At 53.4% G+C, this 19,988-nt stretch overlaps 1 protein-coding gene and 1 long non-coding RNA gene across 3 annotated transcripts; both read left to right on the top strand.

Moving 5' to 3' along the window:
• The first annotated feature begins 5,610 nt into the window (after nt 1-5,610).
• LOC123651478 lies at nt 5,611-6,407 on the top strand. Its single transcript, XR_006740221.1, has 2 exons — nt 5,611-5,648; nt 6,270-6,407. It is a non-coding gene; the product is annotated as an uncharacterized LOC123651478 (long non-coding RNA).
• Nucleotides 6,408-17,736: 11,329 nt separating this feature from the next.
• LOC118707206 (mammaglobin-B-like) lies at nt 17,737-18,731 on the top strand. 2 transcript variants are annotated; one of them, XM_045574115.1, is made up of 3 exons: nt 17,737-17,952; nt 18,195-18,251; nt 18,339-18,731. In XM_045574115.1, the coding sequence occupies exons 1-3, from the start codon at nt 17,898-17,900 to the stop codon at nt 18,686-18,688; spliced, it is 462 nt and encodes a 153-aa protein (XP_045430071.1). In that variant the 5' UTR covers nt 17,737-17,897; the 3' UTR covers nt 18,689-18,731. The 2 variants fall into 2 exon arrangements, with proteins under 2 accessions (XP_045430071.1, XP_036273117.2); XM_036417224.2 differs by lacking the exon at nt 18,195-18,251 and having other exon boundaries at nt 17,741-17,952; nt 18,339-18,726.
• Nucleotides 18,732-19,988: the final 1,257 nt, after the last annotated feature.

The following is a 19,988-nucleotide window of genomic DNA, read 5'->3' as shown; positions in this document are numbered from 1 at the left end:
AGGATCATCAGCTAAAGAGCTAAAGACTCACTCTTGTCTAAGGTCCCCGTGGTATTTATTTAACACAATTGTCCTAAGGCAAGGTGCAGATAATACACTTCCAAGAGAAGCATTGTCAGTTTGGGGAATAGCCTACAGCTGTTCAGGTGTTTGGCCAACAGGAGGCAATCAAATGCCCTGAGCTGTCTGGCAGCAGACAATCCTATTCAGGTTTGGGGGAAGTGCTGTTTAGCCATTTCCAACAGGTAAACTCACTGTGTATCTCACCCTTGTTGAGCCGCCCAAGCCCCATCAACCTTTTGATGGAACTCTTGTAATCATTACATCCTGGAATTGGTTCCTGGCAGCCCTTTTAGTCCTGGCTTTCATCCTTAGGGGCCTGCCTCCAAACATGCTTGTCCCATGATTGTGTGGGTGTGAGGAGAATGAGCCATGCCACTCAATTCTATGGATCAAAAATGGCCTGCGATCTACCACTCACAGTTATTGCAGGGGGCCTCATGCAGCGGGGATCTCCCTTCTCCGCGTCCCGCACGGAAAGAGAGATGAAATAACGGGTTCTAAGTGGAGGCTGCCAGGGATTAAGAAATAATAGAAATAAAGAGAGAAGACACAGAGATAGATTTTAAGCTGGGAACTGGGTGGGACGCCATCCTTCCTCTCTGATGGAGAGGCTACAACGACCAGGATGACGACCCCTCCCAGCACATTTATTTTATACCCCAACACCAGGAAGTTATCACCGATTTATTTGCATTCTTAAGTAGGTCCTAGCATGCCTGGATTTACATATCTAGTCGCACCTCTGCCGACACCTGGGCTGATATAAAGGCCAAGCTGATTACACTTCCCGCCATCTTGTGTATCCCAGGCATAAATAAGAGCCTGCATTTCTACTGATCTATAATGGGTGTGAAGGACCTTTAACTTTCTGCTGCAGTAGATCCAGCCTTTCCAGAACTAGATCCAGCTCTAAAAATGGTTAATGCCTGAGGGACAACATTTCTTTTAATGTGGCAGCCATAACCATTCCCTGTGTTAGAAATAAAGCAAGCCCCTACACCAGGGTCCTGGTAGAACACAAAACATCAAACATTTTGACTTCCATGCAGAAGGGTGTGCACACATGGTCTCTCAAAACTTGATAGAAGTGCGTGCACACTGACCTTTCTTTCCCTTGGTCCTGGGCAACCTGCAGCAATGCACAGGTGCAGACTGCTAGCATGGCAAGGCATCTTCACCATCTTTATTTCTGGACTATTTCTCCTCTGTTCTTGTGAACCACTGCCTATTCTGTGGCTGGAACAGTCCTATCAGGTCCTCTCTGGGATCCGTTGTTGCAGGAATCCATATGGTCTAGGAATTTTCTGGAAATATAAACATATTCTCCACCAAAGGTTCATAAAGAAATCTTTTCTATAAATTAGACTTGGGATCCTTCTGATTTTTGTCCAAATGATTTTCCCTTGACTTACTTTGACACCATAAGAGTTTTCATAGGTGCCTTGTTACCAGCATTATAAATGAAAATTAATTTTCAAAGTAAAACTTTTTTCTAGGTGTAAATTACTTACAGGATATTTTTTCTTACATGGTATTTTCCCACCCCTCCACTTTTTAATTTAATTACTAGGAGGCTTTTGGAAAATTCTTATAATGCAGTTTTGATAACTTTACATTTTAATTTTTGCACAAAAATATGACTGCTTTAGGCTCATGGCATGTTAAGCAAATTTACCATGAAATGAACTACCAATAGAAATTTTGGTTAACACTTTAGGAACAGCTTTTTGTATAATTAAATTTTCTTGAGTATTCACTTATTTCATTTAGCCACTTTAAATTAATCTTAAAACTTGACTATTTTACTATCAAATTTAATCCTCTTACAAAAACCGTAGTTTTCCCAGTAAATATTAACAAAAGAGATTATCGGGCCAAGGCAGGGGCCCAAGGTCCGGGGATCCCCCTTCTCAGCATCCCGCACGGAAAGAGAGATGAACCACCGGTTCTAAGTGGAGGTGGCCAGGGATTGGGAAATAATAGAAAGAAAGAGAGAAGATGCAGAGATAGACTCTAAGCTGGGAGCTGGGTGGGACGCCATCCTTCCTCTCTGATGGAGAGGCTGCAAGGACGAGGACTAGGACCACGACCCCTCCCAGCGCATTTATTTTATACCCAACAGCAGGAAGTATCACCAACTTATTTCCATTCTTAAGTGGGCCCTAGCATGCTTGGATTTACATATCTAGTCCGGCCCCTGCTGACACCTGGGCTTGATGAAGGCCAAGCTGATTACACTTGCCGCCATCTTGTGGAAATGTGTATCCTAGACCCGGCTTTGCCAATCATCTTGGTATCAGCTGGCAACAATGAAAAGAAACGACCATGTGCCCTCCCTGGAGGGCCTCTATGGTTGTCATAGTGGGGCAGTGGTTGACATTGACCTATGAACCAGAAGGTCACAGTTTGATTCCCAATCAAGGGCACTTGCCCAGGTTACCTGTTCAATGCCCACTGTGGGGCATGCAGCCAATCAATGATTCTCTGTCATCATGGATGTCTCTATCTCTCTCTCCCTCTCCCTTCCTCTCAGAAAGCAATGAAAATATATTAAAATTATTTTTAAGGAGCTGTCAGCCACAGCTAAGAGTCCTTATTGATTTCATTGGAAGCGAGGACAGGAGGCCACTGTCACAGAGTCCCACCAACATCATGACGCTTGCTGATTGGCGCCAGAGTTGTACCTGTGGAGTGAGTGCCTGCAGGGTCTGACGTGACGTGGGCACCTCTGTCCTGTGACATGTAACAGGACGTGTGTGACGGGAGAGACCATGGGGACACGTGTCTCCAGAGGCTGTGGAGACGGCACAAGCCCACGGGGACCTCATGACCCAGAGGTGACGTCTGAGGCGCCTCCACCCCAGGCACCTGAGACCGGTTAGAGCCTGAGCGCTGGAGGGGCCCTGGGACCCAAGGGGCACACGTGGCCAGCGCATCCTGCTGAGGGCGGAGAGCAGAGACCCCGAGGGCCTCGGGGACATGATCCCCATCGCCTGCCTCCTCCTGCACCCTGACTCCAGTGCCCGCGTGCAGGTCACAGAGTCACAATGAGCCTGGCTTCCCTGTGTCCATTGGACAGACAGGGAGGTGACTGGGAAGGGACAGCTGGTGGTGACTGTGTCAATCCAGAGCCCACATAGGAGCGAGCATCCCTAGGAGAGGCCGCGCCCTCCTGGCCGGGCGGTCAGGCCGCCGGGTGTTGGCCGTGGGGAGGAAGTAAGCCACTTCTGTGTGACTGTCACTCACGGTTTTCCGTTCAGGGGCATAACTAGACAGCTGGCGAGGATGGCCAGGCACCATGCCGAGCCTTTGTTCTGGATGAATCCCCGCCTCCTCACACGTACATGGGGTCCCCCTGGTGTTACAGACGGGGACACTGAGGCAGGAAGGGCAGCACCTGCTGGAGACCCCCCATGCGGGAAGCTTCAGAGCTGAGCTTGGCCCCCAGAGTGTGGCCCTGACCTTGGGCTCTTGCTCACAACCGCACCCCTCCATGGGAAACGTCCCACACTTGAAAGAGAGACCCACAGGCCACCCCAGAATCCTCAGCGCTGTGTGAGCTGCTGGCTAGCACCCGAGGTGGCGGGACCCAACCTGCCCAGCCTGTGTCTCCTCCGGCGATGAGGACGAGCCCCTGCTGCCCGCAGCCCGCAGGCTGAGGCCCCTCAGGGGGCTTTCTGCCAGAGGAGGAGGTGGCGATCAGTGAGGAACGAGGTCGCCCTCAGCCAGAACCCTAGATGGAGCAGAAACCCAGAGGCGAGCAGATGAGCGAGACCTTCAGTCCCTTATGTTCGGGGCCCCACGCCCGGCACCGGTCGGAACCCTGCCTACGCTGCGTGGCCTCAGGTCCGCGGCCCTGTCCCTGCCCCACGGCCTTTCTCCGGTTCCTGCGGCCTCCCTGGCCCATGGAGCAGCTGCCACGGCCAGCACAGGCGGAGGACCGGCCTGCGAGCACGTCTGCTGGGGCCCGATGCCCACAGGGGCCACCCCAGGACTGACATGGAAGCGTCCACCAGCACACGTGGGTGCCGATGGGTCAGAAATCGTGGGGGGCTACGACCCGTCGCTTGAGGCCAAAGGGGGCCGTGGGAGGGCCGTCTTCCTCTGGGCACTGCTTTCTCTGGGGAAGCAGACACCACGGACCTGGCTCCCTGCAGTGCCCGCAGCAGCCCTGGCACAGCGGGCACCAAGGACCCCAAAGGCGCGACCCGCCATGCGGATTGCTCCTGCACTCGGGGTCCATCCTCTCCCACAGGGACACGTGGGGACCCCGTCTCTGAGCCAGGCCAGGGTGAGGATATGAGAACGCGGCCCCGGCTGCAAGGAGGGAGCTGTCTCCCAGGGGCTCCCTCCACCGAGGGGTGCGCACTGGCCACCCTCCCGCCTTGAGCAGTGCCCCAGGGAGCCGTGCAGGTGCCAGCGAGGCCTGGCTCCAACCACGTCCCCGGGCTATGGCGTGACGGATGGCATCAGCCCTCCCCGTGGAAGGTTGGGCTGGAAGCCAGGCCTGGCACCTGCAGGTCCCCTGAGGGCGGCACCCGGGAGGCTCACTGGCTACAAAAGGCCCTGGGCTCCCAGGCCGCTCACCCAGCTCCTCTCGGTTCCTGCTGACTCCGCTGCGCTCCGGCCACAGACACCATGAAGCTGGCCCTGCCTCTGCTGCTGGTCACCCTGGCCCTTTGCTGCCCCAACGGTGAGGGTCCCTTCCACGCAGACAAGGAGGACCTTCTCTGGTCCCGGGGATGTAGATGGGGAGGGGGATGGGTCAGAAGGAAACCTTTCCCATTCCCGGGCACCAGCCCCCCAAGCCCAGGACTGGGGGTGTCAGGTCCTGGGGTCTGGAACTTCTACAGAAAGCACTGCCGGCAAGTGCGGGTCCTTCGGGCAGCCACGCAGGCCAGGGCTGGTGCAGAGGCAGCAGGATGGAGCCCGCTCCTGTGGTCAGGGCTCTGCCCGGCAGCACTGGTACCTCCTCCCTCCCTAGTAGCTCTCCTCCCTCTTCTGCGCCTGTGCTGTCTCCCTCTGGGCCCATGGCTAGGGCCTGCCTCTGCCTTCCCTGGGAAGGCTGGCGGCTGACAGCTCTCTGCTCAGGCGCCAGGCTAGGCCGGAGGGGCTGTGTGAGAGGCAGAGCGGAGTCTGAGGCCCAGGCACAGTGACAGGCACAGCCGGGATGTGGGGAAGCCCTGGGAGCACTTGGTGCAGTGAGAGTGACCAGGGCGTCCCCTGGGCGCCATCCCGGCCCCCCTGCGTGCTCTGTGCCTGCGCCATGAGGACGGGGGAGGCGCACTTCCCTGGAGGAGCCCTTTCCGCCCTGCGTCCTATCTCGCTCTGGGGCCACAGAGCATGGCAAAGTGACTTCCTACATCAGCTGTGTTTCTCTCTCTCCGGCTCCAGCCAATGCAGGGGAAGTTTGTCCAGCCCTTAATTCGGTGATTTACAGCTTTCTGTTGGAGCCCAGAGGGGAATACCAGCGGAAGATTAGTAACTTTGAGGCACCTGCAGAAGCTGTTCAGGCCGCAATGGAGGTGAAGACATGCGTAGACAAGATGCCCAGAATGTACCGATTGGCGATGGCCCACTTCGTGGTAACTTCCTTCTCCTTTCTGCACGATACTGCTGCTCAGCTCAGGGGCAGGCGGGAGGAGGGCGCTGCCCTGGGGGGCACAGGGGGAGCTGACCTCCACGCTGTCTCTCTGAGGAAACCAGACATAGCGGGGAGGGGGTTAGTTCCTCCACCCCTAATGAGGCCGGGCGCTAAGCATGTGTCCCCTGTGTGGACACGCCAGGGTGCCTCCAGGTGCAGGTCCGCGCCTGGGCTGCAGATCTCTGCAGCAGATCCTCCCTCGGCCCCCGCCCCCTCCACATCCCACTCCAGCGTCCACTCCTGAGTGAAAAGTCCCATCCTGGGACCTGGGACTCAGAGAAAGCACCTCCCGGGGGCTCCATGCCGTGTCCCCCTCCCGGCTCCCTCAGACACAGAGGCCGCTCCTGGGCCCTAGCTCTGCGGGGCCGTGGCCGGGGCTCCGGGGGACGTGTCTGCGGCCGCGGCCCCGGGACCATTGGAGGCCCCACCCGCTCCCTGGTCGCCGGATGCCCGGGGCCACCGCTGCTGGCAATGTCTCTGGTTTTGGTTGTGAACACACTCTGCCCGTGGCCTCTCCAGGGCAGCCTGACTGACAGCCTGTCTCTCTCTTGGTCTATTATAGAAGATTGTCGAAAACAAGTGTAAGAAGCAGTCTGCGTAAACCTTACCTATGAGCGCCCTGTCTCTCAGTGATGGGCTGACCTTCCCTGGCAAATGCAGAGGTTTCAACGTCTTGCTTCAATAAATCACTTTCCCTGCACAATGTCTCTGCCTGTCTTGTTTTATCCGGTCTCTGGCCGTGGGGGAGGAGTGGGCATCATGAGGCGCGGTGGGAGGTGACAACGGTGCATCGCGCTGACCCGATGGGCAGTGACCCTGGGGCCTGACCACAGGGATCAAGAGGGACCGTGGGCTCCGGGCCCAGCCGGTGTCCCTGCACAGGCTCCCAGCCCGGCCTGCATGAGCCACGCCGGCTCCGCACCTCCATCCCCGAGGCGCCCACGCAGCCAGCTGGACGCCTGAGAGCTCTGGCCTCGTGTCCAGCGCCTGCTGTGGCTCAGGGACCGTTCCCCAGGGGCAGGACAGGAGGCTGCGGTCTGTCTCTCTGCCCAGATCCAGGTGCAGAGGCCCTGCTGGCTGCCCGAGGCCAGGGCCAGCTCTTCCTGGCGGCTTCCCGCTGGCAGTGGATGGCAGGCCTGGTCTGCTCCAGGGGCTGCAGGGCCTCCTTCCTGTGGGGGACGGCAGAGCGCAGACCCTGGAAACCCAGGGTGGTCTGCCCCTTGATCGCAGCTGCAAAGTCCCCAAGGAAAGCAGGGACGCCCAGGGCTCAGGGTGGGGAACTTGGGGCGATGACCCCAGGGCTGCTCCTCTGATCCTGACACCTGAGAGTCACCCCGTGGCCCCTCCACGGCCCTCCCTCGCACAGCCTGTCCTTTCCATCTGCACAGCCATCGTCTCCCGGCTTGTGCCCAGGGCTGCTGCCCGGGCCCCTGGGCGGAGCTGCCCTCCCTGCCCTGCGCCTGGGCACCCACACGCAGTGACCTCCACAGGAAGGGGGTCGGCACTCCTTCTGCCCCTGAGAGCCTGGGCCTGGGCCCCCATGTTTCCAGGACGAGGACTGCCCATGAGTCCTCAGCGCCTCCAGCGAAGAAGGGCACATGAGGCCCCCGTGCTTTCTGCTCTCCGATGCCCCACGCTCCACAGTGAGTGGCAGGGTCCCAGCGGGAACACACACACTCAGCTGCCTCCTTCCCGAAGCCCAGGGTGTGCTCAGCCTCCCGCCCGTGCATGGCGGGCGCAGGATTCTTGAGCTCTTGCCACAGCCTGAGAGACACAGGCTGGGGTCCCGCCTGGAGGGCCGAGGCCCCCGCTGGTGCTGCACACCGGGCCTGGCAGGACCCGTCCCTGCCCCCTCCCCCTCTCCCTGCCCGGCCCAGATCTGTGCTCCATCATATTGTCTCCATGCCACTCACACAGGTGGTGTGCTGGTCACACCCCGCACCTGGTCCTGTCGGAGTCGCTCTGCCTCCACATTGCCCCTTGCACAGGACAGGAGACCTCCTCTGTGAGGTCTATTCCACATCGCCCCTCGCGCAGCCCTCTCTCACTCTCACCCCTAAAATAAGCCTTTATACACAGACACACAATTTACCCTCAGCCACACTCACAGAGATACACATTTTCACACAGAGTCCTCCCTGTGGTGTACGCAGAGCAAGACCCATACATACACACACGCACACACAGCCATGCACACACACAGCCATGCACACAGGCACAAATGAACAGACAGAGAAGCACACATTGAGACACATGCACACACAGGCAGAGTCAGCCATGTGTCCTCTCTGTGCCTTTCTGTGATGTGCTATTCGCATTGCAGAGTGGCGGTGAGAACTCAGTGAAGACAGTGATGACACCAAGGACAAATGGCATCGCCCACTGCTGTGGTTCCCAAACTGCCTCAGAGTTTGCCAGCAGCAAGCAGTCCCTGGTGGAGGGTGGACGTGGTCCGGGAGCCTGGTCTCCAGGAAGGTGAGAGTCCATTGTCGTCCATTGTCCGAGGCTAAAGCCAACAGCAGGTAACTTCAAAAAGAGGCAGTGGACGGCCAGTGGACCTGGATGGCCAGCAGGGCTCACTATCAGCTCCAGCTCTGCTCCTGCTGTGATGGCCATGGCTCCAGGCGAGTTCTGACCTGATAACCTTTACATTGTTTCCCCGAACTTTACCTTTGATTTGCTGTAGGCATTGCTAAAGGGCGAAGGTGTCTTCACAGTGAATAAAAAGCAAGGGGACCAGTCTCGGGTGCCTCGTCACCAAAGAGGTTTCCACCTGACCCCCATGCCTTCCACATTGGTATTTCTTGTATAGCATTCTCATTTGTGTGTCAGCCCCTCCTTTGATCCTGAAACCTCACCGAACAGGACACCACAGACTGTCACCCACTGGACATGGGATGAACGAAGTTCTCCCCTGGCCCCTGCAGCCTCAGGTCCTCTCAGAAAGCACCAGGAAGAATCAAAAGCAGAGATGCCCCTGCCCTGCCCAGGACTAAGGTGTGGGGATCTCTGTGGAGAGAGCCCACATGGTCCCCAGACCTCACCTTCCCTCTCCCCACCTAGTAGGGCAGCCCCCAGTGCCAAAGGGTCAGCAGCTCCCACCTTCAGGTGCCTGGGACCCTGCCCTTGGTCACCCCCCTCCCTAACCTCCCAGCCCTGCCAGCCTCACAGCTGCAGGTCCAGCCTCACTCCCAGGCTCTGCCACTGAGAGACCCGGGCCCTAACCATCTGGCCATGGGGGAAGGGCCCCCAGGCTGCACAGGCTGGGCTGGAGGAGGGAAGGTGTCTGTTTGTTGGGGAGCCCCTGTTTGGGCCGAATCTGGATGGACAGAGGTGACATAAGGACGGTGCATGCAGCAATGCCAGTGGATGCTACATGCAAAGGAGGTGAACACGGTGAATGCTATGTTGTGTATGTTCCACCAAACACACAGGAAAGCCCCACACAGCTGAGGGCTCTGAGAGGCGCCGCAAGGACACCCGGAATGGGGAGCAGGGCCTGCATCCCACCCCGGTGCACCCTCCAGGCTGTCCACACTCCGGTCAGGCCATGTCCGCTGTCCACTCGCTTCCTAGAGTAGGAGCTGAGTGTCACGTTCAGAAAGCAGTCTCCTCAGGCCTGTGGGTACATCAGAATCTCCCCTTCTGCTCCAGCCAACACCTTGCCTTCCTCCTCTCCTTCCCTTCCACTTTTCTCTCCCAGACCACCAGCATTTCTGAGGTGTCTATGGCATGCAAACAGAGAGAGACAGATGCCGGCAAGCTGCTCCTGGACCCGTGTTCTGTGAGACCGCTCCAACCCTCGGGGCCGGGAAGAGCTCTCCCATGGGGCCCTTCCTGGGTCTTCAGGAAGCTCGGTGACCGAGCTCCGCTGCTGTCTTCAAGGGGAATAAACATTCAAAGTCAAACAAGCTGCTCTGGACAAAGAAAAAAAATATACAATGGCTGGAAAAATATAAAGCATCTGGAAGACAGAGCAGAATAGTGTAACAAGGCCTAGGAGTCCAGAAATATGAGGGGAAACAACAGCATGGTAAGGCTGCCATTCAGGAGGTCCAACCAACAGGATTGCAAAATGAGAGCAGTCCAGGTGGAAAGAAAGTCACCAAAGAAACACATCAAGCAAATCTCCCTACAGTGAGGAACATGAAATGGGCCCGGCCAGCGCGGCTCAGGGGTTGAGCATTGACCTAGGAACCAGGAGGTCACGGTTCTATTCCTGGTCTGGGCCCTTGGGTTGTGGGCTCGATACCCTGTAGGGGGCATGTAGCAGGCAGCTGATCGAAGATTCTCTCTCATCATGGATGGTTCTCTCTCTCTCCTTCTCCCTTCCTCTCTGACATCAAGAAAAATACATTAAAATGAGAATAGGAGTTGGAATAGACACTCATTCCCCACATCAGACACCTCTGTGCGCCTCATTGGAACAAGGCCCTAAGGAAGGAGCTCCTTTCAGGAGGAGACACACGTGTCACAGGCAAGGATGGGAACAAAACAGAATTCACACTAGACTGGGAGCCACTGAGGGACACTGACACTTCAGAGGTTCTGAACTGTCAGTGACCAGGACCAGCATCCTACATGAAGCTCACTACCATGTTAGCAGAAAGAAATAGAGATATTCCTGAATGCAGATCTTCAAAAGGTTGATCTGCAATGTTCTGTCCCTCAGAGGCAGGGAGAAGTCTGCTCTACAAAAAGGAGTAGATGAAAAAATACCCACAACACAAAAGGCATGGAACCCAGTAAACATGGGATAGAACACAGGAGCTCACAGATGAATCTGTACTCCTCATAAGTATTTCCACAGCAGGAGACACAGTGCTCATGTTCTCAGAGAAGCTGTCTTTCAATATTTTATTTATGGAACAATGCTCCTATACCATTATCTATATATAGAAAAGGCTAAGTGACCGTCCAACCATCTGCCCGGTAGCTTTGATGGGCAGTGGTCACCAGGGGGCAGAGGCTCAATGCAGGAGCTGCAGAGCTGCAGTGAATTGGCAGCAGTGGATCCTGGGTGATGCACACCAGAACCAGAGAGGAGGAAGCCCAATTCCGGGGTGTGTCCCCTGAGAACTGGCCTCTCTCAATCTGGGACCCCTTGGGGGATGTCAGAGAGCCAATTTCGGTCCCAACCCCGCAGGCCACGATGAAGGATTGCTCACCCTGAAGATTCCCTTCAAACCAGGGAGGGACTGTGGGAGGTTGGCTCCAGGGCATGTCCGGCCTGTCTTGCCCAGTCTTGCCCCACCGGTCACCTTCTAATTAATTTCCTTTCAATGTGCATGAGTCAGTGCACAGGGACGCTAGTTTCCAAATAAAAATGTATAAAATTACAGGAAGTTGTAAGATAGAAATGCAATGGAATGTCAGGAGTAAAGAAAAAGAGTAAAAAAATGGTTGTGGATAAAATTTGGCAACAAATAGGATAAAATGGTGCAAATCATTTCAGATAACTTGGCTGCTATGCTGAATCAAACTTAGGGGGAATGTGATGTGTTCTGTGGAAAGGACCAATGGTTTTCCTTAAGGCAGTGGTCGGCAAACTCATTAGTCAACAGAGCCAAATATCAACAGTACAATGATTGTAATTTCTTTTGAGAGCCAAATTTTTTAAACTTAAACTATACAGGTAGGTCCATTATTATTAACTTAATTAGGGTACTCCTAAGCTGGTCTTTGCTAAAAACTCAAGGGGCCAAAGAACCGGATATGGCTCGCAAGCCACAGTTTGCTGAGCACTGCCTTAAGGAATCCATTATCATGTGAAATGTCAGGACCAAAGACAGGGCAGAGAGGAGAGATGAGGTGTGTCACTAGCATGAGGTCCTATCACAGACATGAAAGGCCCACAGACATCCAAGGGAGACCAAGCCTGAGGAGCGAGTATTCTCCAGGAAGAGAAGCTCTGTGAGGAGCTGAGGACTGGGTTGGACCTTGAAGGACAAAGTCTATGAGGGGGACCGACAGGTTACACGTGCAGCCCTCCAGGAGTGAGGACCAGCCATGGGGGGTACCACCTTGAGGCTGAGCTCTGAGCTGGAAGGCACACGGGCCCCATCCTGTAGGTCTGCACTGAGGTTCCACGCACTGTCCACTGAGGGCTAAGCACCTCACACTCCACCAGCACCAAGGCTTCCAGAGATTTCTCCATCACGGGTATCTCAGTCATGGCTCTGGTGCCACTGGATGGAGAAGAGTTCTCTTCTGGTGGATGCCCTGAGCACTGGGCACTGTTTAGCAGCAAACCTGGTCTTACCCAATGGATGGCAACAGCACACCACCCACCTGTGAAGGACACAAAGATATCTCTGAACATGGACAAATGTCCTCATGGTGGGCAGATGGAGGGGGGCATCGGCCCCAGGAAAGAGTGACGGTTCTGGCATTGGAAAGAAGTATTCTGGGATCTATCATAGTCCCCTAGCCATTCTCCGAAGGGCCAGAGGTGCCCACTCTGCAGGCCTATGATTTGGAGGAAATACCAATATGACCTGGAGGGAAAATGAATAACAGATTGAGAAGATAATGGAAATCCAATGAACCTTATGGGCTGTCACAAGTGGTGGGGTTTAAATATTTGACCACACATTTTGTGGAAACAACAAGTTATGTAAGGTCAGTATTTTCATGAAGGAGCCAAGGAGAACTGGCTGGAGGTGGCACCTGATCCTGGCTCAGCTTCCAAATCCGGTCCCTGTCCCCAGGCATTAGATGGATCCGGGTTAGATGGGATCAAGCTGATATTTACTGTGGGGAGAGGAGGACAGCGGTGGCCCGGGGCCTGGATGTCAGAAATCCAACTTCTTGCTCTCCTGACCTGGTCCCACCTATGGTGATGCCACAGGTCTCTCCAGAAACACAAAGGACTCGGTGTTAGCACCAGGATGTCAGGCTGATGCCTGGGTTTAGGGTTTCCTTTATTAATTTTTCTAGTTAAAATATGTTTCTTCTTCCACAATAAATCTAGTAAGTAAACGTGTTTTGTAATGAGATAATTCGTCCTAGAATCGCAAATCCTATTCCTCACAGAAGTTACACACCTAATTAGACACCTACTGTATCACTGCTGTCACTCAAAGACCAGAGAGCACAGGGCATGACCTCTAGGACTCAACAGGGGAAAAGGGCCATGAAGTCAGGTCCTGGTCACCAGGAGAAAGGTGCACCCAGAAGCCACAGGGTCTTGGGAGGTGATCCCTGGAGATTCAAGGCTTCCTTTTCAATCAGGAAATGGGCTGTCTGTGCTGTGGCATCGGGGATAAAGAGTTTCAAGCTAAAGGGACTCAGGCTAGGACAGGGGAGAAGACTTCACCTTGAGCAAAGGCCTCGTGCACAAAACTGTGGGGGCAGCCCACACATTCACCTGGAGTCCACGTAGGGCAGTTGGGCAAGTCCAGGTCACATGACTCCATCTGAGTCATAACCTGAAGGGCCATAAGCATCACACTAAGGAGACCTGTCTCAGAACACCTGGCTGCTTTCCTGTCTCTGCCCCCTGACTAGCTGTGTGCCCTTGATCAAGGGACTTGACCTCTCTGGTCCCACTGTGTGCAGCTGGGGAGATATGGTAAACCTACTTCCAGAGAGGGAGACCACACATCTAAGTTTGCTGCTGGCCTGGCATTCCTTGCATTTAGTGGCCTCTTCTCCCTGCTGAGGTGCCCCAGGTTGGACACTAAATTTCTTTTTATTTTTTCCCCCCCCCCCCCCCCCCCCACCACCACCTGTTTTTCTGTTATAATTCTTGTTAGTCCTCTGTATAGAATAGGGTAGATTTTTAAAAATATATATTTTATTGATTTTTACAGAGAGGAAGAGAGAGGGACAGAGAGTTAGAAACATCAATGAGAGAGAATCATCACTCAGCTGCCTCTTGCACACCCCCACTGGGGATGTGCCCGCAACCAAGGTACATGCCCTTGACCGGAATCGAACCTGGGACCCTTCAGTCCGCAGGCAGACGCTATCCACTGAGCCAAACTGGTTTCAGCTGGACACTAAATTTCATCATCTCTATCCTCATTGTTTTAAAGACAAAGAAAGGTGGTAACCAGTGTTCTGCAGGGAGTGAGCGCTGTCTCATTATTTGCCATCATGCTCTCCTGAAGCTGGAAGATGTAGCACAGGGAGCAGCTGGGTATTGAGAAGGTCCATAGGCCAACACTGTGTAGACTGTGTTCGAAAGAGAAGATCTGCGTAAACTGGATCTCAAGAAGCTCTTTCAAGGAGTCAGAAAGATATCAGGTAAGAATGGATCCAAATGCAGTGCTTAACTTTCAACTTTGACCTTTCCCCTCGTATCTGAATAGGATGATCTCTGCATCTCTTGGAGGATGGAGAGGAGCAGGGAGTTCCATCGTCTGTAGTGGTCCTCCTAGGCCTCCAGGGTTTAATGGAAGAGCACTCTCAGGTTTATAATTAATAGCTGGCAGCTGACGTGTAGCTACCACCTACTCTGTGCCCAGCCCCGTTCTAAGGACTTCTGGGCTGCAAGTCATTCAGGCCTCACAACAATCCTAGGCCTCTTCCCCTTGTACCAAGAGACCCCGGGGTGACAGCCCACCACAGGCTTGGCTCAAGGTATGGGAAGCACCAATAGCAATAAACCTCTCACTGCCATCAAGATGTCTCCAGGCCCAGGGATTGTCATGCATTTCATTCTGGGAAAGCACTTCCCCAGCCAGCCTCCAGATGCTGGCAGGATCTTAAGGAAGAAGAGGCTCACCTCCAAGGACACCGTTGACCTCAGAAGGGAGGGGCAAAGTTCGTTTACAGAATTGGGGGGAAAGTAAAGTGGAAAGTTCCTTGTGTCAAAATACCGTAGAACTAACTTCTTCAACTAACTTACAACGAGTGAGAAATTCAAGGATTATATACACTAAAGATCCTTGTGTCGATTTTATTCTCAGTGAATCACCTAGAATGACAATAAATCTCACTGAATGTCATTGCTTTTATTAAGGATGGCAAGACCTCAAATGAAGAAGATTAGTATGGGTCTCCCTTAGGTCTTGGTTGAGCCAAAGTACTGGTCAAATAGAATTCTACCCGCACATTATGTCCCCCTCTGACTGGATAGCTCACCTCTACAGCATGGTCTGTCATAGCAGGTGGCCAAGAGATGTCACACCCACATGGAAACTAAAGTTGACTTCTGTGCTCCAGTTTCTGAAATGAATTTGGGGACCTGAGTCTAAGGACCTTTGGGAGCAGAGACCATCAGACCAGCAATATGAGCATGTGACCTTTTGGTTTATCTATTTCTGCTGTGAACACTTTTAAATGAGTCTCTTGTGAGCCGAGTCATGGTTCTTGGACACCTGAGCGCAGTCATCGTGGGCTTTGGAGAAAACATGGAAGTAAAGAAACACAGACTCAGTGTCAATGGCAGGGAGTTGCTTCTGCCAGGAGGCCCAAGGTCCAGCAGACAACAGGGCAGGCCCATAACCACGGGGAACCAGCAGAGCCCTCCCTGGGTCCTGTTCAAGGAGGAAGTCTCCCAATCATTATGAATGTCATTCATGTGCCTTTAGAATGATGGCCAACAACGGTCAACTGGGAGAGAGTGCACACAGAAGAACACCACCTTCCTTATTCCTAGCATCTTCCTAAGTCAATATTGTGCTTGGCAACTTGGGGTGCAGCTGAATGATGGAAGAAATGGGCCCCAAAACATCCACAGAGAGGACAGTGCATTTAGGACTCATTAACTATTGGCTCACCTCTCAGGGTCTCACCCATGTCTCTTTCTTTACTTGAAGCCACGATGGCTGTCTGGTTGCTCCAAGTGGGCAACACTTACACTGATGAGTCTTTTCTCTCACATGAGGCGTCCTGCCTGTCTGACACCAAGAGGCACACTCTCCAGGCTTCCCTTCCCTTGCCGAGTGCCATTGCACTCAGGGCCTCCGTATCTGCTGTTGCTGCTTCTAGAAGACTCCTATCCAGTGGGTCCCTGGGAGTCACTGTCCACTGATGCAGGAAATGGCACACAACCTACAGAGTCCTGCCGGGATTTTCTGTCGGGACCTCCTTCAGGATGATGCCCTAGCGGTTTTCTGTTGTTCACGACACAATCTCTTTCCTTTGTCTCATACTAGAGGCCTGGTGCATGAAATTCCTGCAAGGGGGGCTGGTGGTGTCCTTCAGCCTAGCCTGCATCCTCTCCAATCTGGGATCCCTCAAAGCATCAGTAGTATTGGGCCTAAATGGGAAATCGGACATCCATCTCATAATCCAGGACTGCTGGCTCCCAACTGCTCATCTATCTGGCTTCCGGATTGTCCCTAACTGCTTCTGCCTGCCAGGCTGATTGCCTCTAACTGCACTCTCCAGCAGGCCTCGTCATCTCTAACTGCCCTCCTCTGAAAGCTTGGTCACCCTAACTGCTCTCACCTGCAGGTCTGCTTCCCCTCAACTGTTTTCCTCTGTAGGCCTGGATTCCCAAAACTGCCCTTCCTTACAGGCCTGGTTGCCCCCAACTTCCATCCTCTGCCTGTCTGGTCACCCCTAACTGCCCTCCCTTACTGGCCTGATCATCCACAACTGCCCTCCCTTGCAGGCCTGTTTCTCCCAACTTCCCTCCTCTGCTGGCCATCTTGAGGTGGCCTTCTGGTATCCACATGGTGGCAACCATCTTTGCCCATAGGGGTCAGCCATTTTGTGTACTGGAGTGGTGGGCAATTGGCATATTACTCTTTTATTAGATAGATTTCAATGGGAAGCTTATTTATTGACTTCCAGTTCGAGTTCAGCTGCACAGGTGCAAGGTCTCAGTCTACCTCGTCTGTATATCTGAATCCGTGACACGAAGCACAGGACCCAGGCTTAGGAGAATGATGGTTGTTATGAACATGGATGCTTAAAGGGATGGATGGATGGATGGATGGATGAATGACTGGATGGATGGAAGGATAGGTGAGTGGATAATAGGTGGATGGATGGATGGATGGAAGGATGGATGAATGATTGGATGGATGTATGGATGGAAGGATGGGTGAGTGGATAATAGGTGAATGGATAGATTAATGAATGGAGGGATGGATGGGTGGATGAAAGGATGTATGTATGTGTGCCTGGATGGATGCATGGATGTGTAGATTAATCCTGTGGGTTAGTCATGATTACCCTTCCTAGGCCCTGTGCTCAGTTTCTATTACTCCATGTATTTCTAATACATGGAGTGCCTGGCATTCATACAAAAGCCGCCTCGGTGTCATTCATGCTCATTGTGGAAATTGAAGCTCAGGACAAGCTGCACTGTCTTTCCCAAGGTCACCTCGTGGTTAGCGGTGGCATCCAAGATGCAAATCCATATCTGCATGAACCCAGATATCTCCCACCATCCAGTGCTGCCTTTCTCAAGCATCAGGGATTCTAGTTCTCACATCATCTCCTGAATGAGTGGAAGGAAAACCCTAAAGCTAACAAAACTGACCAAAATATAACTCTGCATTCATAACTTTCTACATTCACAACATTCATAAATTTCTAGAGTTGGCTTAACTAAATGAGATTGTCTTTGTACAAACAACCTTTAACCAAGGTGAGAAGCTATTGCTATTTCCCAGCAAAAGGCACCTGACTTAGTCCATGGGTGAGGAACGTGTGCCCTCCACAGGTGCTGGGTGGTATTGCACCCAGCCCAGGTACTGGGTGAGGCAGGAGGCTTAGGAAGAGAATGTGAAGGTCTCTGTGCCTTATAGAAGAAGCAGAAGAAAACAGAGAGGAGTAAGGGGGCTAGAGGGAGAAGGGGAGAGGAGGAGACAGGTGGACGGGGAGGAAGAGCTGGAGGAGGAGGAAGAGATAAATGAGGACCCAATATTAATAAAACAAGAATGACAACACAGACGCACAATGTTGTAACTTACTTTATTTAGCAAGCATTTCAGCATTAATTTTATGTAATTTCATTACCATGATTGCTGTTATGAAATCTATGAGGGTTTTTAAGGCTCTGACTCCTTGGTTTCTACAAAGAGACCATAAGGTGGCAGGGTTCTAGGTGATTCTCACTGTCCTTCTTGGACCGATGCCAGGTCCATCCCGTGACTCATTCCATCATCTGTGGGAGGGACTAAGTGGCCGACAGGTAAATAAAAGGAGGGTCGGGGCTCTCACCTCCAAAGTGAGTCCTACTTCCCTCCCACGTCCGTGTGACCAGCCAGCAGCTGCTGCCTGAGCCATGAAGCTGGTGATAGTGCTCATGCTGACTGCCCTCCCCCTTTTCTGCTATGCCGGTGAGTGTGACAGCCACAGGCTTTGTGGGGAGGTAGGTGTCAGGGCCCCTGGGGCAGACCTCCTGCTCCCCTAGCCCCAGCCTAGAGCGCCTCATTTCCCTGCGTTCTTCTTGGCTCGATTGTGTTTGGCTCTCTGGGCTGTGGAAGCCAGGGAGCTGGGGGCTTTGGGTGCGGGAGGCGGGACAAGGAGGCAGATATCCTGGGGCCTGAGAACACCCTAGACCCGGAGTTTGCTCTCCCAGAATGGAGGATTCAGACCATTGCCCATAAGCTCTCTGAATGTCTGTCTCTGCTGGGAGGTAAGATGATGGCCATCGTCCTGGCTATGCCCAGCAAGGAGGTGGTGCCTCCGGATCTGAGCCGGCTTTTGTGTGCTTTCTTCCCAGGTTCTGGCTGCCAAGACTTAGATTATGTGATTGAAAAGATCCTTGATCCCCAAGAGTCCAAGACTGAATTCATCCAAGACCTTGAGGAGTACATCCCTGGTGGGATTACTGAGATGGCCCTCAGGGAGTTTAAGCAGTGCTTTCTGGACCAGAACAGCGAAACCCTGAACAACTTTGGCGTGCTGGTGGTAATGGTGGCTTCTTCTTCCCGCTCTGGCTGCTCCGGCCGGGGACCAGTGGGCTCTCAGTTCTCTACTAACTACTTTTTTCTTAGTCACTATTTTTTAAGATGTATTTTTATTGATTTCAGAGAGGAAGGGAGAGGGAGAGAGCGAGAGAAACTTCAGTGATGAGAGAGAATCATGGGTTGGCTGCTTGCTGCACGTCAACTACTGAAAATCGAGCCCACAACCCATCATGTGCCCTTGACTGGAATCAAACCCAGGTCCCTTCAGTCCGCAGGCCAGTGCTCTATTCACCGAGCCCATCCAGCTAGGGTGGTACTGGCGTCTTGAAAGCAAGTGTTGTTCACGCTTCATGTCATCTCAGGGAATGCGGTTGTTGGGAGTGTGAACAGTCTGACATCCAGAGAGCCATGCAAGGGGCGGGGCTGCTGTGCCTGCTCACGTGGTGGAGTCTGTATGTGAGAAAGTCCACGGGGGAGGAGAGCGTGTGGGCAAAGGCTTGCCTACCCTTCAGCCCCCAAACCTCTGATTCTTGAGAGGACTCTCGAGTTTAAGAGTGAGAAACACACGTAGGAAAGCATTTTAAAGCATTTTCTCAAGCCCTAGGCCAGTGGTCGGCAAACTGCGGCTCGGGAGATACATGTGGGTCTTTGGCCTCTTAAGTGTGGCTCTTCTACAACATACTACGACCTGGGCGAGTCTGTTTGGAAGAAGTGGCCTTAGAAAAAGTTTGAGTTTAAAAACTTTGGCTCTCCAAAGAAATTTCAATCATTGTCCTGTTGATATTTGGCTCTGCTGACTAATGAGTTTGCCAAGCACTGCCTAGGTGGTTTGGCTCAGGGCATTGAGCTTTGACCTGGGGACTGAAGGGTCCTGGGTTTGATTCTGGTTAAGGACACTTGTTTGGGTTGTGGGCTCAATCCCCAGGAGGGGGCGTGCAGGAGGCAGCCAATCAATGATTCTCTCTCATCATTGATGTTCCAGTCTCTCTCTCCCTCCCTCTCTGAAACCAATAAAAATACATTTTTGAAAAAAGACTTTTCTCAAGAGAGCAGAGAGTTACACGTCATCAAGAGCCCACTCTCAGGAGCGCAGTGCCCAGGCCGTTCGAGCACCACGTCTGCCAGTGTGCGTGGCCGGACGTCCTGGGCAGCAGGAGGGCCCGGGAGTGGAAACCGTGGAGGTGGGATCGTTGAAAACCAGAGTCAGTGTAAACGATGAGACCGTCTTTCTATTTAGAGCAGATGGGGCTCAGTTCTTTCCTGGGTTCATTCCCCCCAAAGAGCCATGGGAACAGCCCAGAGCAGCCAGGGGAGCGCTGGCCTCAGCAGAGTCACACACTATTGGTGACGAGGTGCTTTATGACGAGCTGGGGAGCTGAGGAATGTGGGGAAAGGCACTGCTGGGCTGTGTGCGGTGGCCGGTCTCTGAGGCACAGGCAGAGCGTGGCTGCAGGGTAGGGGGA

The sequence above is a fragment of the Pipistrellus kuhlii genome, unplaced genomic scaffold, assembly GCF_014108245.1.
Source record: "Pipistrellus kuhlii isolate mPipKuh1 unplaced genomic scaffold, mPipKuh1.p scaffold_m20_p_59, whole genome shotgun sequence".
Taxonomy (NCBI): domain Eukaryota; kingdom Metazoa; phylum Chordata; class Mammalia; order Chiroptera; family Vespertilionidae; genus Pipistrellus; species Pipistrellus kuhlii.
The sequence above is the reverse complement of the archived record's forward strand: the minus strand, read 5'-3'. Positions and strand labels throughout refer to the sequence as shown.

Bases quoted from the DNA above. Each gene is read 5' to 3' on its own strand.
- LOC118707206 (XM_045574115.1), top strand. From the start codon at position 17,898: ATGAAGCTGGTGATAGTGCTCATGCTGACTGCCCTCCCCCTTTTCTGC. The intron at 17,953-18,194 runs GTGAGTGTGACA...TTGCTCTCCCAG, and splicing joins CCCCCTTTTCTGCTATGCCG to AATGGAGGATTCAGACCATT. The intron at 18,252-18,338 runs GTAAGATGATGG...CTTTCTTCCCAG, and splicing joins ATGTCTGTCTCTGCTGGGAG to GTTCTGGCTGCCAAGACTTA.